Below are 27,420 nucleotides of genomic sequence, written 5' to 3'. Positions count from 1 at the left end.
TATTCGTTGGTAAAATAGTAGCTTAAGAGTTGGCGGTGGGTGGTGATGACTAGCTGCCTTCCCTCTAGTCTTACACTGCTAAGTTAGGGACGGCTAGTGCAGATAGCCCTCGTGTAGCTTTGCGCGAAATTCAAAACAAACAAACAAACCAAACGTCAACCTGATACACTCTTGAAACAATTTGTTTCCAGGGTGTTAGCTGAAATGTATCGTATTTATATTTTCCTTTAAAACTATCAATAGAATCTGCGCTACGGTTCGTGTAATCTATAGTTATGAATAGTTTTTGCCTATTAACTGATAATGTCTGGAAGTTTTTACGGGGAATATATGGTTTTAACGACTTATACTTCATGTAAAATCTATGTGAAACATTAGGTCATATCTACGCAAGAAATAACTTCGCAAGTATTGTTAAATATGCGTTTGTATTGGTCATTTTAAAATTCTACTTGTAATATATGGCTGCTTATGGAACTTTAATTTTTTATATTATCTTCTTATATATCACCGGCTTTCAAGCATTCTACTATTTGTGTATAGAGTAGTCTCTAAAACTTTTTGAGATATATCTTCATGTACACAAGAAATACGTGATTGCCAGGTTTCTGAAAGATTCTTCTTTTCGAAATATCTTTTGTAATGTATATATATATATATATACTAGCAAAAGTACCTGGCTTCGATCGGGTTATTAATTTGATATATTTTAGATAACTATGTCAGTGTGTGTTTTCTTAACCCATTTTAGCAGAAAAGTATAGCTTATATACTTATGTTGCTAAACAACATGACATAAAAGCCGTTGTTGGAACGCATTGTTACCAAAATGCAATGGCTTTTCTATATATTAGAAGCTGTTACATAAGGAAACCATTTCTTTTCTACGTGGTTTTTTGCTTGTCTGTCTCATTGAAAATATGCGCACGCGCATGCGCGCACCCACGTGGATAAGTAATAATACCCAGTTGCACACCCTCAGGGTCCACTTAGTATGGATGCAAAATTTCAGGTTTCTAGATTCTTTCCTCTTGAAGCTATGGCGGTCACACACTCACAAACACGCAAGTGCGCGCCTGCATGCGCGCACGCGAGTTTATGTCGGTATGTGATTTATATTTGTTGTAACCGGCATAGCTCCAAGAAGAAAGAACCTAGAAACCTGAAATTTTGCACCCATACTGAAGGTGTGCACCTGAGTATTACTTATCCTATCCACGCACGTGCACATCTGTTTAATGGGGCAAGCTAATGAAAAACCACATAAAAAAGTGGTTCCTTATAATAGTTAGGGCGCTCGACTCGCAATCTGAGAGTCGTGGGTTCGAATCCCCGTCCCACCAAATACTCGCCCTTTCAGCCGTGGGTGCGTTATAATGTGACGGTCAATCCCACTATTTGTTTGTAAAAGAGTAGCCCAACAGTTGGCGGTGGGTGGTGATGACTAGCTGCCTTCCCTCTAGTCTTACACTGATAAATTAGGGACGGCTAGCGCAGATAGCCCTAGTGTAGCTTTGCGCGAAATTCAAAACAAACAAATAATCGATTAAAGAATATACCATAGTTTTACCTAAAAGTCATTCTAAGAGTATTGATTAACTTTTCTGCTGGTACAAATGGTGCAAGTATACAGAAATTTATAATAATCCCAATCATGAAGTGTTATGAAACAGTAATCTCAATTCGCCTGGAAACTTTTAACGTAAAGACACAAGTCACTTACTGTTACACGAGTCAGGCCAAGTGCAGGACATGGTAACAGGATCAAACTTCAGTCCCTCTGGACATTTCTCTCTCCTGGCAATGTTGTTAATACAAAGAAGGTAATAGATAGAGGTATCAGGAATTGGGAACTTTCCATTGGGCTGTGGACACTTAGGATCAAGCTCACATTGGACATTGCTTTTATAGTCACAATTTGCTATTTTAGGGTTAAAATAAAGCCCGTCTGTGCATCGTCTTCTGTAAAGAACTCCTTTCTCGCAATACGTGTAAGCTGCACAATCTTTGTCATCGGGGAAGAAACAACATTCACAGTCACATCCTTTGTCGGGTTGTGTGGGCTCGGGAGTCGGTTTTGGACAGGGCTTGTTCTTTTCTGCATTAATTAGAAAACACTGTTTAAAGAAACAAACTGAGTTTTAAGTAATTCAAACATATTAAATATACGACGTGTTCTCGTAGATTGATTTGACCATTTTAACTTGTTATTATAGAAATAACATAACGTTATGATACATAACAACTACAAAATGAAACTTGGTCAACTAACCGATAGTGTAATACAAGTCCTAACTTTAGAAGAACGAGTATTTTGTAAACTATATCTTGTAAATTAAACAGATGGTTTTTTAGTGTTTCACAAACTTTGATTTCATTAACAACTTTTCTTTAATCAAATACTTGTTAGAAAATCAGGAACGCATATGTTTAAAAGAGTCAAACGGTCTATAGAATAATTGATAAGACAATACTCCACAGAGATAAGAAACTTGATATTAAGACTACAATATATATTGCATCGTTGCTCCCCCTCCCCCGTGATATTATAATAAACATACACTTTTTTATGTGTTATAAACTCTAACGGAATTTGTGTTTACGAAAAGCACTACAAATATTGGACTACTTACCACAGCAAGCGTTTTCAGGTAGATCACAGACCTTAAGCCGTTCGTTAAAGTGAAGATTAGCAGGGCACCATTTGTGATATGGAATACCATAAGAGCAATGGAAGAATCTTTTACAGTTGTCTGGGTCTTTGAAAAGGCCGTAAGGTTCAAGACAATCAAAACAGCCGATTACGGGTGGCTGAACTGTTGTTGTTGTGGTGGTGGTGGTGACATCTAGTGGACAAGGAATCATTTACTTGTCATATAAACATTGTTGTATATTGTTCTTATATTTTATCAACGTTTGTAGAAGTCATATGTAATCCAAGTAAGAACAAATTTTATTATAAGCGACATATGAAATAAATTTTATCTTAATAAGATACTGTGTTTAGAATAGAACTTAAGTCTGTTGTTCGAAACTTAATATTTTATTCGTTAATTAATAGAACAATTACAAATTGTGTTTTCACGTTTCTACCACAGTTTCACGTCGACCTATGTTTGAAAAAATAATTTGGAAGTATTATCCAAAGAAAAATTATCATCTCTATGTATTCAGGGTTATACTCTTTCATTAAATGCATTACTTGAGTTTAACCATTTAATTAAAACATATTGTGTGCAATTAATATGAACTGTTTGTTTTTAATTAGCTGTTGTATAACTTCAACAATAGTATTTGTAACGGTTTAATTTTGACCATTCCATTTAATGTTCTTACTTTTTTGTTTTGCCAAGAAGGCAATAAATGGAAGAGCGTTTTTTTTCATTATTGTATTATTAAGTGTTACACTTCATTTATATGTATCTGATTATATAGCCGTTGATAATGGGAACCTCTTATTTTAAGCTAGAATATTTTATGCTTTCGTAAGTCATTTAACTGTACTGGATATTTAACTTACTGCAAACAACGTTTTTCTTTACATCACAAGAGCCTATTTTGAAGTTAAAGTAGAGGTCTTCCCCACAATACTCTTTGTAAGGAACTCCCTTGGCACAGCGGTAAAAGATATTGCAGTCTGTCTTGCATGGATAAAGACAGTGGCAGTTTTTGTCTGGACAGTAAATTTCATCTGTGGGTTCGCCAAGTTGGTAATCTGATGTCTCCAACAACCGTTGAGAACCTGCATATATAATAATTAACAACAACGTGGAAATATGAATGATTTCATAAGATAGCTGTATTAGATAATAAAATCTGAACAGGGTCACTGATCGTATGAGAAATAACTTGGTTTTGTTTTTCTTTATATTTAGCGACACACACGAATAAAAATCACAAATTTGATCTTTTATTTTTATGTTCTTTAGCTTAAACGGTCACTCAAGATATTTACTTTTAATCTTTGGTCAGCTATGATTCCTCAACCTCTCATTGAATTATATCATTTTTCATTCTTATCACGGTCATAAGTGGACAATTAATTTGTTGGAGGTATCTGAGGGTATAAATGTTAAACAACAAACGTAAAAATTAAAATGAAAGAAACATGCTCAGTATTAACACATTCAGACAGAGTTCTCTACAGATAATAACACATTTAGAGATATCTCTCTACAGATATAACACATTAAGAGAGAGTTTTCTACAGATATAACACATTGAGAGAGAGTTCTCTACAGATAATAACACATTAAGAGAGAGAGTTCTACACACATAACACATTCAGACAGAGTTCTCTACAGATATAACACAATAAGAGAGAATTCTCTACAGATATAACACATTAAGAGAGAGTTTTCTACAGCTTTAAAACGTTAAGAGAAAGTTCTCTGCAATATTAACACATTGAGAGAGTATTCTCTAGAGCATTAGCACACTAAGAGAGAGTTCTCTACAGCATTTACACACTAGAGTCAATATTTCAGTAATCACATTCACAAGAATTAATGAAGCAAGAATTTTTTTTTTTGCAACACGCTAATATCAATTTATAAATTTCATTTGCTTGTTAAAATAAGATTCATATTGTTAGGTGGAGATAATCTGTAATAGAAACCCCAATGCCTTCATATTTTTCTCTTTAATTTAATAGAAACGATATGCTCTTTAAACTAATTCAAGTTGTTATATATAATCACTCATTTCTGGCGTGAAATGTTTTTATACCTTGTTTACATCCAGCAAATGCAGGCCAATCACACATCCTTGTCATGCGACTGAAATGAAGACCGGAAGGGCACGCTTTTAGTTTGGCATTCCCATTTTTACATTCATAGTAAATGTGGCATTCCGATATTGCATAGTACCCATCCTCCCTTGGGCAGACAAAGTCCTCTACGTCATTGGCTAGAAAGCTACCAAGGGTACCTACAGGTTAAAAAGACAGTTAATACAGTGTTGATTATATTGATCTATAAAATGAGGATAGCAAACTGAACCATTATATTTTCATATTATTATTAGTCTTTGTTGATATGTTTCACCTTCAGGACATGACAGTTTATGATATGTATAATTCCTAAGCCTTCGAAATACACAAAATATTTTCACTATGAGAGGGAGGACACTATAGTTTAAATCTAATATGTTGTAAATTAGTTTTACGTTGTTACTAAATAAATATAAAAGCATGATCATGTATATTAACCTCCTGAAAACAATAATTTAAAGTAAATAATCAAGTTCCAAGGATGAATCACCTCAAGGAAAGACACTATAGTATAGATCTATTATATTGTAAATTAATTTGACGTTGTTGCTAAATACATATAAAAGCAGGATCACTTATAATCACCTCCTGAGAACAATAATTTAAAGTAAATAATAAAATTTCAATTCAAAGGTATTTATACCAGATTAACAATGGAATGATTATAGTTAGTATTATTATTATTCCATTCCAAGCATAGTTCTAGATAAGTTCAGTCTTTATTAAGATATTTACAAACTGAAATATGCACAATCAGTGAGTGAAATGATAAGTATTGTTAAGAATTCTCGATTTTTACATATATTAAAGATATAATATCCTAGCACGTATTAAGCAAGTAAACAGAGAACTAACCAGCATAGTGGCAACCCAGGATCGCTGCCCAAAGCAGCATCATATTCTTCATGTTTCTGAAGTTATTTTACTGGCTATAGTATTACAGAAGTCTTGTTCTTTGGATATTGTAAGGGCCAAGAAACTGTTTGTTAATCAGTGAAGAACACAGTGTGAAGGTTATTCTTATATAGCAAACTGAAGCAAGTTTTTAGGGCAAGTTCTTTATCTATTTCGAATTAGTAGTGAAACTGACGTAGAACACAATAATTGACATTTACATATAGGAGTCGATTCGGTGATGTGGCTTATCAAGAGGGTGGTGGATTTGCTGATTAGGTGAATATTAGTTTCAACATATATAACTACGTCAATCAACCGCTTGCTTCTGTTTATTCGCAAAAATGCTGCCATGTTTGTTCTGTTTGCAGTAGTTTAGCATACAAACCTTTCAACATTTCCATAATCAAAGAATTGCGAAATATACTTAATCAATGTTGGCCTTCAGCAGAACAGAAACAGTAGTTAGTTAACGTCATATAAAAAAAAAGAACAAATAATGTTTATGCTTATGCAATTGTTAAATATCATATCACTAAAATATGTCATATTTCATTAAATGTAAATGTTAACAGTTCAAGAGGAATCAAACAAAATCTAACTCAAATTCTTACACAACAAGAGCTTCTGGTTTGGTTTGAATTTCACCCAAAGCTAATGCGCATTTAAACAGTAGGTGCGCGCGCATTTTCAGGACAGACATAAACTGAGTGCTATTATAATAGAGAAAACGTGCATTATGGAAACAGCTTATACAACTTAATGTTTTAGGCATGAAATATGTGCATGCAAGAAGAATCCCTGTACATAAAAGTATTTTAAGCATATGAAGTATGTATGTTATTATATAAAAATACTAAACCTATAATAATAATAAAAGGGCATATATGTGAGGCTGTTTGTATGTGTGTGTGTACCTGGCCATGCCGGGCCGCAAACTGTTGTAAAGCAAAACGTGGAGGATGAGTTAATTGTATTTGAAATAACAAGTGCTGTTTTAGCTGGATGAATGAATAGGTATAAGGAAACGTTTTCTCAATTGTATTGGTTTCCAAGATTAATGTTCTCACAAATATTAATTACTTATTGACAAGTGCTATTTTAGCTGGATGAATGAATAGGTATAAGGAAACGTTTTCTCAATTGTATTGTTTTCCAAGATTAATGTTCTCACAAATATTAATTACTTATTGTAAAAAGACAAAAATTAATATTTTTCTTATAGATGTATATATATATATAAGAAAACACAAATTTTTGTTGCATTCACATAATAACTGGAATCAATTTCTATGTAACATAACCATTTCTAAATACCTTACAAAGTGTACGCTAGTTAAATGTGTTCAGGTGTTTAAATACCGTAGGTTCTCAAGCTTATAGTGTATACTTAAATCGACCCAATAATTAACATAACCATTTCTAAATACCTTACAAAGTGTATGCTAGTTAAATGTGTTCAGGTGTTTAAATACTGTAGGTTCTCAAGCTTATAGTGTATACTTAAATCGACCCAATAATTAACATAACCATTTCTAAATACTTTACAAAGTGTACACTAGTTAAATGTGTTCAGTTATTTGAATACTGTAGGTTCTCAAGCTTATAGTGTATACTTAAATCGACCCAATAATTAACATAACCATTTCTAAATACTTTACAAAGTGTACACTAGTTAAATGTGTTCAGTTATTTAAATACTGTAGGTTCTCAAGCTTATAGTGTATACTTAAATCGACCCAATAATTATTAATAAAAATAAAATACTCAAATTAATATCTATTGCTCTAATTAAACCAGTTCCTTTTTTTTGCTATTTCATCATTGTAAGGTACAATAATATAAAACTATAACAAGAAATATTCGTCCTACACTTGATGATAAAACACAAATGTAAGAACTCATATTCTGATGTTTCTGACATGTGTAGAGCACCCTTATCTTTTTCTTTTTTTGCTATCAGAATGGCTTCTCAAATCATAATCGATAGAATGCTGTGTGGAACGTGACTGTGAATACGACTGTAAACTTAAAACACAAACACAAGGATAAGAGCTATGTGTTCATAACACAGCTTTCACACTTTTCTCCTCTAACTCCTTTTCCTTTTAACACCCTAAAGCAACCTAACTTTTCCTTCTGGCCTTTGGGAACATATAAAGAATAGTTCCAAGTTTGATTTTGAAAGGTTTTATGGCCAAGAAAAACGGAAGTGGTATTTGAACTTCCGCAAATATACAAATTAATCATTCAAAAAAATAACCAGTTTCTCAAAACAAACAAAAAAGGATGACTGTGAAGTGACTGTATGATAAAATCACAATGATATTCTTAAGGCATTACCAAAAGACGACTGCTGTGAAGTGACTGTATGATAACATTACAAAGATAATCTTCGTGTACTGCCCTATATACACACACACACACATATATATATATATAACGAGAACTCAAAACCAGAAAACAGCTGATTCCAGAAAAGAACGTGTTATACGACACTTACCTCTAACAATTAGTCTTCCCGAGGTGGCGCTAGTGAGCACTTCTCCGACAAGCCGGTGTCTTGCTTGACAAGAGTATTCGCGATAAGAATAGCTCGTGTCAACACTTCTGACGTGTAGTTCACCAGTAGGAAACATGACGTACCGTCCACTGGCGCCTAGACATCGAATATAAAAACGGTAATTAAACACTATTGTTATGATGTATTGTCAACTAAGGTCTACAGAGTCAGCAAAAGGGAGAACATTAAACACCTAATACTAGTAGTGACTTTACGAACTGTCAGTTGGGAGGGGGCCTGAAAAATCAGTAGAAATATGTTAGATTCTACTGTCTTGATATAGTTCTTACTAAAGCTTAGAGAAAGATCCAGATTAAACAAATAATTTGACAGAGATATGATGTAATGTTAATTGGGATATAAACAACTACATTTATTAGGAAGAATATAATTAACAATAACGACATTACGCAGTTGTCAGATGGGTCTAAAACGAACAAAAAAGAACGTACTTTAACACACTGTTGTATCACGACTTAGTGTTAACTATGATTTAGAGATATCAGATGAGGAGAGAACAAGTCGGAAAAAGAACTGTTGTACTGTATGATGCACGGTTTCAACTTAACTAGGGCTTAGGGAAGTAGAAAAGGAGCCAGACACTAACTTCACAATTACATTTTCATTATAGCCATCATAAATCAGAGTAGGAAGAAAGTACTTAAGACACTCGTAGAGAAGAATTAAATACACACTAGTGTCAACGTGGGTATAGAAACGTAGTAGAGGGCAGTTAAACGTTGGTGACATTATTCAAATATATAGCTTTCAAAATCATGATCTGTTTTTAGTCTATCTATCATTCGATTCACCAAAACTGAGCAAACGTTACCATGCATGAGTGAGAGAAGGACATATCAATACAGCCTGACATTGTTTGAAGATTAACTGATGTTTCTAAGGTTTCCAACATTATATGGTGGATACGTAAACTTTAACTTATTGTCTCGCGAAACTGAACAAACGTTACCATGCACGAGTGAGAAAAGGACATATCAAAACTTATTGTCTCACGATAAGTAAACTTTAACTTATTGTCGTTTCTTCACTGAAAACGATAATTGATAAAACTATACTGCAGCTTAGATATAATTATGAATCCTTAACGAAAGACAATTACCTTACAATTCCGGAGAAAGTAAAGTGTTTCTAATGTGCCTGTGAATCTATGTTTAAGACAGATTTTAGACTATCTTTTTTTTCTCTTCATCCAGTGGCGTAGAAAGCGGGGAATCCGAGCCCCCACTTTTCAATTTTTTCCAGTAAAATTATATCAACATTAGGAAAATTGCTCTCAGGGAAAGGAGGGTAATGCATAAAATGTAAAGCTTCCAGGGCCTTAAGGTAACCCCTGGACCCTGGACGTAATGAATGTGCCTGAGGTGTACATTCCCTCCCTAACAATACGAAGAATTAAATTGTGGCGAAATGCTACAAGTTCTTCAAATACCTATAGATTGATAGGTTTATTTTTTGTGAGTGTAAAACACATAAATACACCACCAGTTCGATTCCCTGCCTTCGCTCGGTGAATTAAACCTTGCCTCCACTTTTGATTTGCCTCATTCACCTCTGTTATCTGTAAAACATATAATTTTAATCCTTCCCTGCTGTAAATCGTTAGGAAAACTTAATAACATTAATCACGTTAAATTTAGTTTGTACTTAATTTTTATTTTGGTTAGGTCGAAGTTAATTTCCACTAAAATTCTTGTTTGCTGTTTTTGTGAGCTACGTTAAAGCGAATAGACAGCACATACCTCTCTCAGGAACCCACCCCTATCATTATGAAATAACCTTTTTAACACTCTTACTGACAAAGTTTTGCTTATAAAATTAATGTATTACACATAAGGATGTAGTTTTATAACTGTCACTAATATATAGAGGTTTCAAGAGCTAAAATGAGATCAGAGGGAGTATTATTGTAATGATATAAATTCGTATCGTTACCAGAACGTCAAACTTCTACGAAAACATATAAATTCGTATCGTTACCAGAATGTCAAACGTCTACGAAAACATATAAATTCGTATCATTACCAGAAGTCAAACGTCTACGAAAACATAAATTCGTATAGTTACCAGAACGTCAAACTTCTACGAAAACATAAATTCTTATCATCACCAGAACGTCAAACTTCTACGAAAACATAAATTCTTATCATCACCAGAACGTCAAACTTCTAAGAAAACATAAATTCTTATCTTTACCAGAACGTCAAACTTCTACGAAAACATATAAATTCGTATCGTTACCAGAACGTTAAACTTCTACGAAAACACATAAAACGTATCAAAGTATGAGGATAGGCTTCACTGTAAAATCATATAAAACGGGTCACAGTATTATATAAATAATACGCCCAGACATATAATATAAAAGCTATGTTTTGAACAGGAAAAGTTCCCCAGGTTTGAATTTGGAATTAATATTAAACCAGAAACAAACCTGAGCACAATCACTCACTTTGCGGCCTGACAGTTTGGCTTCATCGCGTGAGTTAGACACATTAGTCTACTAATCAAACGCTATTACGGAACCTTTCAGGCCTTAGTAAAGAATGTACCAAACCAAAGAACTCGGAGCAAAGAACTTTCATTTCTGGTAATTTATAGCCTTCGACAAATCAACTTTAAACTAGAAAGATGAAGTTTATCAAAAGGCGTGTTTTCCACGCAGTATGTAGACAGAATGTTTTAAACTGATGATTTATTCAAAAAGGCTTCTGGGTTTACTGTATCCATCGCACAATATACGACTACCTATACTAAAAAAAGACAACTGTAGCGTACTCTCTCTTTCTCTCTCTCTTTGTGCATGCTTCAATTTGTGACCATGACAACAGAATTGTAGAACGTAGCGACTGTGAACGGCCTTTATTTTTAGATATTTTATGAACGCCGTGTTTGAGTTTATTATAAGCTTTATTTAAATAATTCAGACAACTTTCATGAATAATTAAGTAAGGAGAACTTGAAAAAATTCTGTATTTCAGTATAAAAAATAATACAGAACATACAGATTGTGTTTGGTCCAATTAAAATAGAAACAATCGTATTTACTGTTTAAATGTAAATAACCAACAGTTAAGAGCTTATTGTAAATCAGTAATGTTAGGGATGTAGAAGTGGGCTGCCTATTCCACTAATTTGAGCCGAAACACACAAACCGAGCATCAGATCCAAAGATACCCGTGCTACTAGCGACATTAAACGCCATTTTTGTTTCGTCAAGTCGACTCACGTATTTGGCTACCGACCTTCCCTTTCGTGGAATTATGGCGGTTAAATTGAAATGGCTGCCAAAACTGAATTGTTTGTGTCTTTGTTTATACATTAAAACTCAATCTTTGGGAGGTGTACTTCTGAACTTTTCTAAGATATTTCATTAAAAGTGATTTAACTGGTTCTTTACAACAACTTGTGACACAAGGCGTAAATAAAAATGACCGATTCTTCTTTAAATATATTAGGAACGATTTAAAAAAGATAAAAGACAAAACAAAACTAAAATTTCGTTGTGTTTTGATATTTTTATCCACATGTTGAAACTTATATTCGTTTTAGTTATATATAAACAATGCATCAAAAGAAACGAGATTAGTAATATTAGTATTATAATATAATGATAAACAAATTAATTCGTATATCTAGGAATGATGACTTTACAGTTTTAAGTTGTAGCCCATCTGTTGATCAACATAGAGTATCACAATCCAATGTCTGCGTTCGTCATATCGTTTAGCCATGATCCTGAAAATAATTAGATTTGACAACTACGTCACAACACGTAAGACATGTTCTGACACACTTGACAGGCGTAGCCTGATTATTTGGTTTCTGGAACTCATGAGTCGAATAGCACTTTCTGTTACAATCTACTTAGCTTTGCAACGAAGATAACTAAACTGATAAAATATAGTTCTTCATAACCATTCATTGAAACTGTAGCGACTTACATTAAGATTGTAGCTAGAACCTATGACGAAAGCAGCTTCCTTCGAAGCTGGATATTTAAGAGACTGAAGCAGCAGTTTCATTAAAATGACGAGGTTGTGAATTTGTAATTTAAAACGCAGTATATCAAAACATCAAGCAAACTTAATATCAACGACAGAATTGTAGTTTGTTTTAGAAATGTGGGCTATATCAGACTCAAACTATAATCATCTGAAAGAATGTAAAGTAATGCTTAGAAAATAATTACAATAAAAATAAATATTTACCCATCACACTTGAAGGTTGGATAACGGTTCCAGTTGGTTTCTCAGTCCATGATGTTACTGTGACGAAGTCTTTCACATGCTCAGGTATATGACAGTATAAAACTGCTGTGCTCCCAGCGTTAACAAACTTGTCATACACTTCGATTGTATAATGTTGATTAACAACTGTTGAAGTTAAAGAAAAAATATCAATAAAGGTGGTACAATGTACAAAATATTAAAAAATCCTCAATGTTTATACTTTTAAAGAGATTAACAATAATTCATTAAATTTAGCAGACCATCTAAAGGATGTGTTAATTAGCGTGATATGTCATGGCCATCTAACTGGAAAGTACGATGTATTGGACCTTTTGGAGCACCTGTTCCCAAACGTTTTTCAGGGCCGACTCACCTTGAGGTATCTCGAATCTTCGCGAACCAGTCTGTTCAAAACGTAGTTCAGTCAAGATATGGTTTTATTTATCCGCCAAACTTGCAACCCTAGGTTTGGAAATCACTGCTTTAGAGGGTAAGAGAAGGCTATCCAGTGACCCTTTTGAAGTAGTAAGGGACTTTTTTAAAAAGGGAAACACCTTATTGTAAGCAATGGATTCTTTTGAAGTCATGGTTCTACATCAAATGAAGTTTTGGATGGTGAACCTTAATTTTATTTGATTGTTTAAAAAGTATAGTAATAGTATTTTGTAGAAGATTTAGAGGACATTGTGTTGCCATCTATTGGACACTTTAAGATGACACAGTATTGCCATCTAGTGGACTTTTAAAATAAATTAGCACCGCCATATTACTGGAATATCTAGAAGACATAGTTTTGGTATTTAGTGGCCTCTTTGAGAAGACATAACACTATCGAGAAATACAGTTTGGGACTTTCTTCAAAAGGTATGGTGCTCTCCCCTGGTTGCCATATGAAAGATCGCTGTCTTTGTGAAAGATTATCAAAGTTTGTATTGTCATATCTGATAGCTTTTCGACTTTTATCCATTAAATAATCACTAGATGACAATAGTGCATTGCCTAAATGTGCATCAGGATGACAATGCTGCATGAGCTATACATTTCACTGGAATGCAAGAATCCTAACATTTAACAATGGTCACTGAATGGCTCTTCCATGGGACTATTAGATGGTACTATTAGTTTTTGTAGACATTGTAACAATTGGTTATAAACACTTACAGTTTTATATACGTTTTGCATGTTACTGAAACCATAAGGTTAGTCACCACGTCATATTACTGTTAGATCAAATTTGTAACTGTGTTTTATATGTATTTACAGGGGTTGGAGAAAATATTAGAAACATTTTATGGGAGAGGTTTACTAATGTATAGATCTACCTTTAGCCGTTAGAATTTATAGTAGGGTATTTGCAAATTCATTAAAGACATGCAAAGGAATACGATTTCATTACTCGAGGATATAATTTGACGTAAAGCAACTTTTAAATCAACCCGATGAGACTTATGGGATAATCGTGATGCTGTAATATCCAGTTCCTCTTGCAGAGCCAGGATGTTGTTCGATCTGGACCAGTAAAGTGCCTACTAATCGGGCTTCTACAATCTGCCTTCTTTGTAAGGACATTTAAGTCACATATCTTTTGCAGGTTACTTGACAACCAACGTGAAATAGTGCTTACACACATTTAAATAACACAGGTCTCTTGGAATAACGAGTTAATCAGTCAACCTTATGTCTCATCCATTTATCATCTGTAGAAACATGATCACATCTTTAAGTAGTCTGTTTTATTCAAACCCTGTTTGATCATATATATATATATAACTATTGAAGTTACTATGGAGTTAAACATTTTTCCAGTTTGGTATTATATTGTTTAATTTGCTGTCAAATGTTCTTTTAAGGTGTTAATAGTGGTTGTGACTGTAATCTGAAACCGAACACTCGAGGATTAGTCATTTGTTTCTTTCTTCATTTCTCTAACGTTTTGTAAATTGTGATTTTCGTTTGGAAAGTTGTAGGCTGTATCACTCATATTTCCTGGTAATTTAAAGATTAATTTATTTTTAACTTATATTCCTTATGTGAGGTAAGGAAGTTGAATTAAAATGTGACAGACGACGTATTCCACTATACTGTTTAATGCTTTCAACCTCTCTTGCTTTGTAGCGTACTCTGTGAATATATTTAACTATCGTGTGTTTACGACGCTCTGGTTTGAATTTTTATCCTAGTTACATTGAAGCTGATATTGCTGTATTTAGCATGTTGATTTTATAATTATCATAATAGTTTCTATTATAATACATAAGTTCGGCTATATTAAACACATAGCATGTTTCAAGATCAGAATAAACTATGTTTTCAAGTTTTTAAAATCTAAAATCTTTGCACATTAAGAACTGGTTTGTTGTAATAAATAGTGTTATTAACTTAAGATGTTGTTTGTTTGTTTCCAATTAGAAACTTTAAACGAACTAATATTACGGAATCTAATGCATAGGAAATGCCACAGAAATCTAGAGAAACCCATCGAAGAATGCGCCTGCACATATAACACTAAGCCCATTAAGCCATCTCTTTGGCTTCTAGCCAAGTTCTGGGCATCTCTTGGTGAATCTGCGACCATCAACAAATCAAATTTAACCAATCACTGTTCCGCTTTTATAGCTGTCTTGATGGAAACTTATATAACCATAAGATTTATAATACGAAATCTGAATATCTCCGAAGTTTTCAAATAGAAGGAGACGGGATCAAAGGAAGCTTATGACGATCACAAGCGATGCTTTGAATACAATTGAGCCTAAGCTTCAACTTTATAAACCAGAATAAATATCCGCAAAACATAAGGAATTAGAAGTCAAAGATGTTTTACGTCACGTCTTACACAATACGTTTACAAGACAGAAATAGTTACTTGTGATCTTACACTGTATCCTGGTTAACTTAAAATAAAGATATATTCTATACTGTATCATGCAGCAAACTCTGTTTATCTTACTTCTCCTGTTACTCAGTATTCTCTTTAACATCTCCCCAAAAAGGGAAAAAAAACTAAAAACACATTTAACACTTGATATTACAGAGCACTCTCCTTAAAATACAAAAGGTTTTTTTTTACTGATTTCATATAATATTTTGTTAAGCTTATAATATAGTGATATCTTATTTCTGTTATTTTCAGTTTATGATTTTTTAACTTACTAATCTTAAGTAGTTATTTAATATACATAAAATAAATATAAATTCTTTACCCTTATTTTCACATTTAGCCTCAGCCTTTACAGCATACTTGATTTTACTCATAATACTGAAAAAAACATTCTTCAGATATTTAATAGTATTTAAGGAAATTAGAATACAAAAGACATAAATAGTTTCGTTTTGAATTTACTTACATATTATAAGTATTATTTTATTACAAGCTTTAACAGTAAGGAAGAATATTCTTAAAATGGTTACGACGTTTTGATTACTGGTGCGATCATTTTCAAGTAAACAAATTATAACGGTGAAAGTTTCTGTATTTAAATATTAAAACCTTCTTTACCGTTAAAACTTGTGTACTTGAGAATAATTACACCAGTGGTCGAAACGTCGTAATTGTTCTAAAAATACCCTTTCTTACTGTTAAAGCTGTACCTTGTAATAAAACAATAAAAATGATATACAGTCTAACCATTGTCAGTTTTGTATTTAAGCTACAATATAGAATCAGTTTACCTCGGAAATTGCAAAATAGTCTGTTTATTTAGCTTCAAAAAGAAACTTTAACATTTGGTTTTTAGCATATTTTATACAGCTTACAATATAGGAGTATTTGCAACCGTTCCCTCCCCTGTGGCTTAGTGATACATTTGAGGGCTCGTAACGCTTAAATTCAGAGTTAGATCTCTGTCTGCAGTGCGACAGAGAGCAGAAAGCCTATTATGTAGCTTTGTGTTTAAAAACAAACGAACGAACATAGTCTGTATTTTGTTGAAATGTCAGTGAAAAGATATTTTATCCTTTGGTATACATCACTTTGGGCCTTAGACAGTATTTTTTTATTTGAAAACACAGACTTTTGCACATTATCTTTTACAGTATTATATTTACTTACAGGGCAAAAATACTAGTTTTACGCAGTATTTTAACTGAGATACGATACAGAGTATATTTTATAACTAACAATATAGAAATCTTTAACGATTGGCCTTACACAGTAATCTATTTAATAGAGAAACGTTGTATTCATTTTTTCTTATTTAACCTGACGTCTTATTGATACATCTTTTTATAGAAACGTTTAACTTCTTGTTTTCATCTTTATTTTATTTAAGTTAGAAACATTTTGGTTTATTCCGTATCTTTACCAATAGTTCATTCAACTTATGATATAAATATTATCGCTAGCCCCACACAACATTCTTTTAACTTACAACACAGAAACATTTTATTTCTGTTTATATATTTTACATTAAAGGATCATTTTTCTCATGTTACACAGAATAATAGTATGATTTAACATGCAACATAGGACGTATAGGTTACACTAAAGGAGCATTTCCCCTTGGGTTACCCAGAGTAATATGAGTTAACATGCAACACAGAAACAATTTTTTCTTCATGTCTTACCGCTTCTTTCAAATTACTTAGAATACAGAAGTATTTTACTTTGGGTCCTCCACACTTTTTATTTCATTTAAAACACAAAAACATTTATTTCTATTCTTATATATTATTCCAATTTAAAATGCAAAAGCATTTCCTCCTTGTCTTATAGCTTATTACAAATTAAAGCACATAAACATTTACATTTTATCCAATAGCTTATTCCAAGTAAAAAAACAAAAACATTTCATTGCTCTCTTACAGCTTATTCCAAATAAAAACACAGCAAAAGTTTCTTTTCTGTTTTATATATTATTACAATTGAAACACAGAATTATTCTTTATTTGTTTTTTAGGTTATTCCAAGTTAAATCACAGAAACATCTCCTTTAGGTCTTATAGCTTATTCCAAGCTAAATCACAATAACACTTCCTTTAGGTCTTATAGCTTATTCCAAGTTAAATCGCAGAAACATCTCCTTTATGTCTTATAGCTTATTCCAAGCTAAATCACAATAACACTTCCTTTAGGTCTTATAGCTTATTCCAAGTTAAATCGCAGAAACATCTCCTTTAGGTCTTATAGCTTATTCCAAGCTAAATCACAATAACACTTCCTTTAGGTCTTATAGCTTATTCCAGGCTAAATCACAATAACACTTCCTTTAGGTCTTATAGCTTATTCCAAGCTAAATCACAATAACACTTCCTTTAGATCTCATAGCTTATTATAATTCAAAACACAGAAATGCTTTCTTTTATTTTATAGCTTATTACAAATTAAATCAAAGAAGTAGTTACTTGCTGTCTTATAGCTTATTCCAGGTAGAAACATAAAATTATTTCCTGTCTTTCACACATTATTTGACTTGTATAACAATTGTATTTTATTACTTCACCTTACATAGATTTTTACGCGAACTCATTCAAAGTAGATTTTGTCCTTAAATACAACAAAAAAAATTAATAAAAATGTGTTTTTCAATGTTTTTGCAGGAGTTTACTGATAAAAATTTGTTAAGCACTTTTTTCGTTCTTTTTATGTTCTGTATTTTTTTTCATAATTCACCCAGTATTGCTTTTTTTAATTTAAAATACTATTTATTTCAGCCACGCCAAGGGATGAAACTTATCATAGAAAGATTAAGAAACAAGTAAAGCTTTAAAAAAAATCTGCGTCGTTCGGGAATTTTACAGTAGCTTTTTAAAAGATAGATATGTGTTCTTTATCACAACATCACAGTAACTAGAGAAGACATTTTTTCTGAAAGAAGACAGAAAAGATAAAAAATATCATATGAAAGAGGCTTTCCAGTAACAACGTCACGTAGAAACATTGTTCCACAAAAAATAATATATGGAAGAGGTTTTCTCATAAAAACATCATTATAGAGAGTTTTCTCCCAAATATAAAATACACATGATTAAGATTTCTAAGTACATCATTATATGGAAGAAGTGTTTTCGTAAAACATAATATAGATTTTTTCCACAGAATAACACTCTACGTAAGACCTCCATAATGAGGAAAACAATACACTATGGCTAACCTCACTTTGTTAACCTTTATTTCTACTGGTCCCATGCTGACCTTAGGAACTCTTACTTCGTTGTTGATCGTGCTTAGTTTGATGACCATGATTACGTAAATTGTTAGACTCCACAATTCCTATTGCAACAAGCTTCTGCTGAGGTCAGTAGCAGACTACAGAGTTGTAAACATTTACTTCTACAGGTCCCATGCTGACCTTAGGAACTTTTACTTCGTTGTTGATCGTGCTTAGTTTGATGACCATGATTACGTAAATTGTTAGACTCCACAATTCCTATTGCAACAAGCTTCTGCTGAGGTCAGTAGGAGACTACAGAGCTGTAAACATTTACTTCTACAGGTCCCATGCTGACCTTAGGAACTCTTACTTCGTTGTTGATCGTGCTTAGTTTGATGACCATGATTACGTAATATTGTTCGACACCACAATTCCCATTGCAACAAGCTTCTGCTGAGGTCAGTAGGAGACTACAGAGCTGTAAACATTTACTTCTACAGGTCCCATGCTGACCTTAGGAACTCTTACTTCGTTGTCGATTGTGCTTAGTTTGATGACCATTAATACGTAAAATAGTTCGACACCACAATTCCCATTGCAACAAGCTTCTGCTGAGGTCAGTAGGAGACTACAGAGCTTGACAAACTATCCATCCACACACCCTCCTACAAAGTGCATGTTTAACTAGACCAAAAGAACAAAAATCCATAGATCTGGTTGAGAAGATTATGACAAAATGAACTGACCGTGGTTCGAATTTATTAACCATGTTTTTTGTTTGATAAAATTGAGTGTTGATTTCGAGGCGTGTCTTGATAACAATGCAAGGAAATAGATACCCAGCTTCAATTGGTTTGGGTTGGAAAGTTCTCTTTCATAATCTCTTACTTTGCGAATAATGTACATGATTGTGTATTTGAATCTGCTTTCGTTTGATTTTATGTATAATAGAAATCCAGCTACTATTTATACATTAACTACTTAGCTATCGTATATATATATATATATAGAGAGAGAGAGATACGTTTTTCGCCCGTATAGCTTGACGCACTAAATAATATCTTTTATATCTCAGTGCGTGCATGTTGTTTTCGTTATTCCGTCAGCTCAGTCCTGCCAAAGATAAGCTACATTGCAAACATTTTTATATTTCGTCTGATAACACATCTTTAAACGCCAAAAAGTTTATTGTTTTCGCTTAGAATCAAATTAGAGATGTTTGATTTAAATTCATGAATTCTGACGATTTGAATTAGCACTCGTGACTTCCCGAGAAAAATGAGATTCGTTTGTTCTGAAAAAACAACATTTCCCATACATGATTGTTCTCAAAAGTGGCTCAGCAGCAAGTCTTTGGACTTATGATGTTAAAAATTGGGTTTATATATCCGTGGTGGGCACCGCACAAATAGCCTTTTGTATAGGTTTGTGCAGCTTTGTGCTTAACTAGAAACAAACAAAGTCTCAAAGGACTTTTGTGATGTACTCACAACAAAGAGTGAAAGTGAAACTTGTTTGCTCGAATACTCGTATTTTCTTTACTACCTCCAATATTTCTATATTTGAAATTACTATATATAAGTTTCAAATATTTACACAGTATATTTCAGTGTTTAGATAGGATCTTTAATCGTGTGAAAGTCTAGACCTTAACAGCTATATCAATGTTCTAGTTTCTCGCAATGTGAATTTTCCATTATTCCCAACTTTCTCAACCCATGCACTGATATATAACACGGAAAGACACGGAAATATAGGGATAAAACCTCTCTACAAGACAGACCAATCTACCCACTATACACAAAAAAAGAAAAATATCACAATAGTCTTAGAAAAACAGATTATACGTATTGACAATGAATAAATAAATTATTTTGAAAACACAGAATCTCCACTCATATCTGTAGAGTTTATTTTGTTTCTCATATTCGCGCAAAGCTATACAAGTGTTATCTGCTCTAACACTTCCTAATTTTGAACTGACAGATTAGATGGAAGGGAGGTAGTCAACAGCAACACCAAGAAGACGTAGGCTAATCAAGTAGTGGGATTTGTCCGTCACTCTTATAACGCACCCACGACCTGAAAGTATGGAGTTGAATGTTTGAGAAGTATAGAACCATATATGTAGAGAAACAAAGAGATCAGGCTTTCTAGTTCAGAGAGATAACAATAAGCATGATAAAACAAGCAGGACATTCTTCGGAAACAGACACACAGACCACTATATATAGTATATTCAAACATAATAAGACAAAAAGGCCTTTCTATAGTACGGATGACTGTCATTAGCAAAGAAACGAAAAAATGAAATAAAAGGGTGTAAACATTTTGACTGAAAAAGATGGCACTGCATGTCACGAGAAAGAAGGAAACGAACTTTTCAGTACGGATAGACAAACAATTACGTATACACAGAGAGAGAGAAGGATGAAGTTTGAATTCTTTGATGGATAAAGCATACAGTGGGATAGAAGGGGTATAGTATTCAATACTGACATTCAAGAAAACAGCTAGGCACACAGAACATGAGAGACTTCATAATACCGAAAGATACACAATTACATAGGTAAAATAAACGAAAGAAGTGGATTTTAGAATATTCTTAGATAAATAGACAACTATTCACATAAAGAACTGACTTTCCAACACACTCGCACACAAACAGACATGTAAGTGTTCATTTGAGTAGTGGAGTGGTGGTTTGAGTCATCTTAGAACAGTATTTATTGGTTGGAAGAGTTGACGCTGGTGAATCACTGATCTGATAGGAAACTTTAGTGGTAACGAAGACACCCAGACAGCAGCACCATAAACACTATGGGATTAACTGTCACTCTTATAATACACCCACAACTTAAAAGTGCGGGGAATATTTTGTGGTATCACGCGGATTTGAACACGGCTCGCCTGCTCCGAAATCCAGAGCTCTACCACAGGGCCATCTTAGCAGAAACAAAACAAAGAATTTGTCTAATCACACTTGACCTAAAAAAGTAAATGTTATCTGTATAGCGTTGTTCTTTGCGACAAACCTCGTCCGTATAGTGGTTTTTAAGTTGAAAATCATAGTTTGTAGTATATTTTCTAGCGGAAGTCTTAATTTTTTTTACATTGTTTGTAGTGAAAATCCTAGTTTGTCTAGTGTTCGTCTAGTGAATATACTCGTTTGTATTGCTAGTAAAAATCCTAGTTTGTACAATGTTTTTCTTCTAGTTTGTATAGTTTGTTTCAGAAAAATAAGGAGACAATAACTTTTTCACAGAACACCTACCCAGAGGTAAGAATTTCTAAAACAAAACGTTACTAACATGTTTATATATATTTCATATAGTGATTTTCTTTAAACATAGTTTAGGTTACTATATGGTGAAGTAAAAGGACTCAAAACCACGTAGATATTACTGACAGTGTTTATAAACATCGACACTACACAGATGAGGACTTTCTTTGAATAACGCTAGGTTGACAGAATACTACTACATGCATACTTTTTTTCATTTGAGCATCACTACATATACAACAGATTTTTCTGACAGTAATAGTTCATAAATGAATATTTCCTAAAACAAAGCTACATCATTTTTAGAGCAATGCTGTATACATCGGCATTCTTCACAAATCAGATTCTATAAATCCGGCAGTTTTTCATGCAAAGCATTGTAAAGACTAGGATATTCTTTTGGAACAACTAAATATAACTAGACTAGGAGATTTTCCTAGGAACAATACTATATAGCAATGGTCCCTAACAGGCGACCCGCAGGGTCAGGCCCTCCAATATCTGATTCTTGATCTGCACTATGATCAGATATTGAGGAAGTAAACAGAACAACATTTGGGGATCGTTGTATTCTCCAACAAGCTCAGACTCAGCCCTTGGCTTTATGTCGTCATTGGAACTGGTCCAGTGTGAAAATAATTTGGTATTACTGCTCTAGATTTTTGAGTTTTAGGAAAAATACCATACAGATTAGTATTTTACTTATAGGAACAACACTATACAGATTAATATTTTACTTATAGGAACAACACTATACAGATTAGTATTTTACTTATAGGAACAACACTATACAGATTAGTATTTTACTTATAGGAACAACACTATACAGATTAGTATTTTACTTATAGGAACAACACTATACAGATTAGTATTTTCGTTAAAAGAACAACACTACATAGACTTGTATTTTCGCTGTAGGAACAACACTATATAAACTAGAATTTTCACTATAGGTACAACACTATATAGAATAGAATTTTCACAATAGGAACAACACTGTACACAGTTGAATCTTCGTTATAGGAACAACACTATAAGGACTAAATTTTTCGCTGGGAACAACACTATATGGACTAGAATTTTTCACTATAGGAACAACAATATACAGACTAGAATTTTCACTATAGGAACAACACCATATAGACTAGAATTTTTGGAAGGAAAGCTCTATATAGATATATTTTTTTTAGAACAAGAATTTTTGTTTTTTTCTGAAACGTGTCTGAGCCGTTACTAGACGGCGTCAGTGCCCCTTGTTACAAATAACGTTTCTGTGAGATCAGTCCTCTTCTGATTCACCAGCGTCAGCTCTTCCACCCAATAAATACTGTTCTAAGATGACTCAAACCACCACTCCACTACTCCAATGAATACTTATTATATACACGTATCTTTTGTCTGTATGTGTTGAAAAGTCATTTCTTTATGCGAGTATTTACCGAGGCATACTCCGAAATCCACTTCTTACGTTTATTTTATGTATCTGTCTATTTGTCGGTAAAATGAAGTCCACCTCATTCTCTCTCTTTCTGTGTGTTTAGCTGTTTGTCAATATTGGTAACTCTGCACCCTTCTACGCCACTGTATGCAGATTTCTATTTATCAATCAGACTAGAATTTTTGCCATAGGAACAACACTGTATAGACTAGAATTTTCACTATAGGAACAACTCTATATAGACTAGAATTTTCACTATAGGAACAACTCTATATAGACTAGAATTTTCACTATAGGAACAACATTATATAGACTAGAATTTTCACTATAGGAACAACTCTATATAGACTAGAATTTTCACTATAGGAACAATTCTATATAGACTAGAATTTTCACTATAGGAACAACATTATATAGACTAGAATGTTCACTATAGGAACAACACTATATAGACTAGAATTTTCACTATAGGAACCAGAATGTTTGCAAGGAATAACGCTATAAAGCTTGATAAGTATATAAATGATAAGGACTGGCTTTGAGATGTTATCTTTTTCTTTTTTGTTTAATTCATTTATTAACTGTTTTAGTTTAGTTTAGAGGATGGAATAGCCAAGACGGACCAGTGGGTCCCACGTTGTCCCAAAACGTTATGTTATCAGTACTACATGAAACTCAACTTATTATTATTATAATCTTCCTCATTACGGGCCCGGCATGGCCAGGTGGTTAAAACGCTTGATTCGCAATATGAGGGTCGCGGGTTCGAATCCCTGTCCCACCAAACATGTTCGCCCTTTCACCGTGGGGGAGTTATAGTGTGACGGTCAATCCCACTATTCGTTGGTAAAAGAGTAGGCCAAGAGTTGGCGGGTGTGGTGATGACTAGCTGCCTTCCCTCTAGGCTAACTTAGGGACGGCTAGCGTAGATATCCCTCTTGTAGTTTTGCGCAAAATTCAATTAACTTTATTCATCCTTTCCGTATCTTTGGTGAGGACAGTACGGTAGTACTAAAAATGTCTTTCCAGAGAAGAAAAGTTCTATAAGTTTTTTTTCTTTTTCAAAAAACACATGTGTCTTTCCACAGACTTGTAGTTATCTGTTCAAACTATAAGGCCTGTTTCTCCTTTATCTCTACTCCTACAGCTCCCTCTGTCACCATCTTCTTCTTTCTCATTATATGTAGCCTGTTCGTTTAAGTAAATTACAAAGTTGATTTATCTCTCTCTCTTTTTTAATTATAGCGGTCTGTCCGTCTAGTCGTATAGAAAGGTTTTATTACACACGTCTGCTCCTGTTATATGTCAGTGCATGGGTTGATATTTCTTTATCGGATGCGCGAGAGATTCACCTCTTAACTCTACGCCGAGAAAGTCGTGATTAATGGAATGCACATTTTACTTGGAGAAACTAGAACGTTAGTATAGCTGTCTAGGTCTAGACTTTCACATGATTAAAGATCTCACCGAAACAGTGAAACTTACCGTGTAAATATTTGAAATTTATGTACAGCGAGTTCAAAGAAAATAAGAGTACCCAAGCAAAGAAATTTTACCTTTAATACACATTGTAAGTACACCACGGAGGCTGTTTGAGATCAGTGATATATTGGAAATGTTTGTCTTTCGCAAAAAGGCGAATCTCATTTTCCTCAGGAAATCACGAGATAGAATACTAACTGAAATTGTCAGTGTTCATGAATATAAAAAAACAGTTGCTTTATTGCTAAAATAGAAATAGCACACTATTTTAACTACAAAAAAAAACAACAAACGATTTCTCAGTTGAGATATGAAAATATAGTATAATGTACCTTGATATATATATATATATGAGCAGTAGGTTCCTGTAATACGCGAAATAAATCGTTATACAAAGTCATGTACGTAATACTTTTGGTATCTATCTTATCGAAATACTTACTTCCTTGGCCAAACGTTTTGGATCTATAAAGAATAAGTAAAGAAAGAAATTAACCTTGTAACGTGGTGGTATCATCAGCCAAGGAAGACAAAATATTCCTTTCAGAAAATAGAAAGACTTCCTTGTTTCTCGTTATTCTTGTCGTGGCGCCACTGTGGCGCCAAAAAACTAAAGATTAAATTGCAATCTGAAGAGACCGATGAAAAATCTCGTCCGGAAGAAGAACAATCGAGGAAAAAAGACGAACAGAGTTGCTTGTAAAAAGTTCAAGTATAAAAAAATGAAAGTAAGGATACGAGGAGTTTCACTTGCAGAAAGACAGGCGGAATGAAAGAAGTAACACAGGAAACATAGCTTAAAAACCAGAGTAGGACGTTACTTTTAGAAAGAGTATAAGATACTAGGCACGAGATTTAAAAAAATGCATTTATTGGAAGAAACATTTGTTTAAAAAAACAGTTATAGGGGGTAGAAAGTTGCACATTTTAAAAATTAGTGAAGGAAAATAAGGAAAGAGTTACCAGTAACAATGTAGAGTAAAAGGAGAGTTACTGAAAGAAACGTTTAGTTTATAAACCAGGTATAGAAGGAATTTTAAGCAAAAAACTAGGACTAGGGATAGAAGGTAGTTGCAGGAATGTTGAGCTGAAAGAATATTCAGGGAAGAATGTTTCTTTGTTGGTAAGCTCGATTTAACTTACTGTTAAGCCAGCGAAGGCTGAGGGAAGCCAAACTGGTTGTTCCTTGTGTATTTCTACATAGAAGAGGTGAATTCTTAATTGACGGAACGAGACATGAAGGAAGAAGACAGAAGAAGCCGAGATGGGAAAAGATGGAATAAATTTACCTCTAGGAACGGGTGGTTTAAGAAATGATATCAAAAAGAGAGGAAAAACACTAGTAGTGTTACTACAATTAATGTTCACCAGCTGAATGTGGTTACTAATGTTTTATGGTAGATAAACGATTGTGTAAAAGCTATATTGTTTTTTTTTCTCTCTCTCTTATCACACCTTTAACATCAGCTCACCGGTGCTGGATTTCTTGTTTAGTTCAGGTGCTAAGTTCTTTATGGTTAAAGTTTATTTTAATCTTAGCCACTGCTCATTTTCAGCCTTTCCGATAACTTGGAACTGTTCAAGTTATGCAGAATTCTTAACCATTTTCCGACATAAAGAAAAATACGTGAATGTAAATGTCGAAACTGAACAGTTCCAAATTATAGGAAAGGCTGAAAATAAGCAATGGCCAAAATTAAAAGAAACATTAGCCATAAAGAACTTAACACCTGAACTAAACAAGAAATTCAGCACCGGTGAGCTGATGTTAAAAGTGTGATAAGAGAGAAAAAAATGCACATGTTTGAAATTACCTTGTGTTGGTTATTTAATTATATTGTTATAAAAAAATTAATTATTACATAGAGTGATAATAAGGAAAAACGAATAAATTAAAAACAAATGTAATATGCAGTTTACATGTATAGAAACATGGATAAAAGCTACAGATTCGAAATAACAAAATATTTCCTTGTGGGAGAAGTAAATGCATAAAAAACCGCCCACACTTTTATTCACAAGCAATACGTGTGAAATAAAATCAGAGCTTGAAGATTAGAGACAAAGTGAGTGGTCGAAACCACAAAGACCTACATCTGAAGAATGATCACTGGGTGAGAAAAGTAAACCTTATTTCACAAAATTGCTTTCGACTCCTATTGTAATTAAACTTCGAAATAACTAAAGAAAGAAAATTTTAGGTTGTCTTTCTAAAAATGTAGTCCATGATAAAGAGAGAGGAGGTTGGCTAAACAAAAATAAAGAGATGTTTGGGTGTTATAGATAATTTTTGGTCGATATTTTCTTGCTAACTCGAAACATTTAACAAAATAATTAAAATGTTCAGAATAAAAACGGAGATATAAACTTGAACATTAAAGTTCACTTACGAACTACGTAATTTCCAAGAAAAAAATCACATTTCCTGTTTCTTTCTCAGTTAATCACTCTATAGTGATTCGAATAAGTTATGTTTGAATATTGAGTATTCTTATCTGAAATGAGCGTATTTTTCCTGATATTACCTTGGATTAATTTCCTGTTTCTTTCTCAGTTAATCACTCTATAGTGATTCGAATAAGTTATGTTTGAATATTGAGTATTCTTATCTGAAATGAGCGTATTTTTCCTGATATTACCTTGGATT

General features: G+C 33.3%; 1 protein-coding gene across 1 annotated transcript in view; it reads right to left on the bottom strand.

Annotated features, from left to right (window-relative positions):
• The window catches only part of LOC106464645 (Down syndrome cell adhesion molecule-like protein Dscam2), a gene marked incomplete at its 3' end in the record, with an annotated part of 97,916 nt that overhangs the window by 29,054 nt on the left and 41,442 nt on the right, over positions 1-27,420 (bottom strand). The window contains exons 3-4 of the mRNA XM_022392389.1: positions 12,458-12,622; positions 8,169-8,324 (exon numbers count right to left, since the gene is read on the bottom strand). Coding sequence (XP_022248097.1) covers positions 8,169-8,324; positions 12,458-12,622 — 321 coding nt within the window. The remainder of the gene's footprint in view (positions 1-8,168; positions 8,325-12,457; positions 12,623-27,420) is intronic.

Source organism: Limulus polyphemus, unplaced genomic scaffold, assembly GCF_000517525.1.
Source record: "Limulus polyphemus unplaced genomic scaffold, Limulus_polyphemus-2.1.2 Scaffold1708, whole genome shotgun sequence".
Lineage (NCBI taxonomy): Eukaryota > Metazoa > Arthropoda > Merostomata > Xiphosura > Limulidae > Limulus > Limulus polyphemus.
Note: the sequence above shows the minus strand (reverse complement) of the source record. Positions and strands in the feature narration are given on the sequence as shown.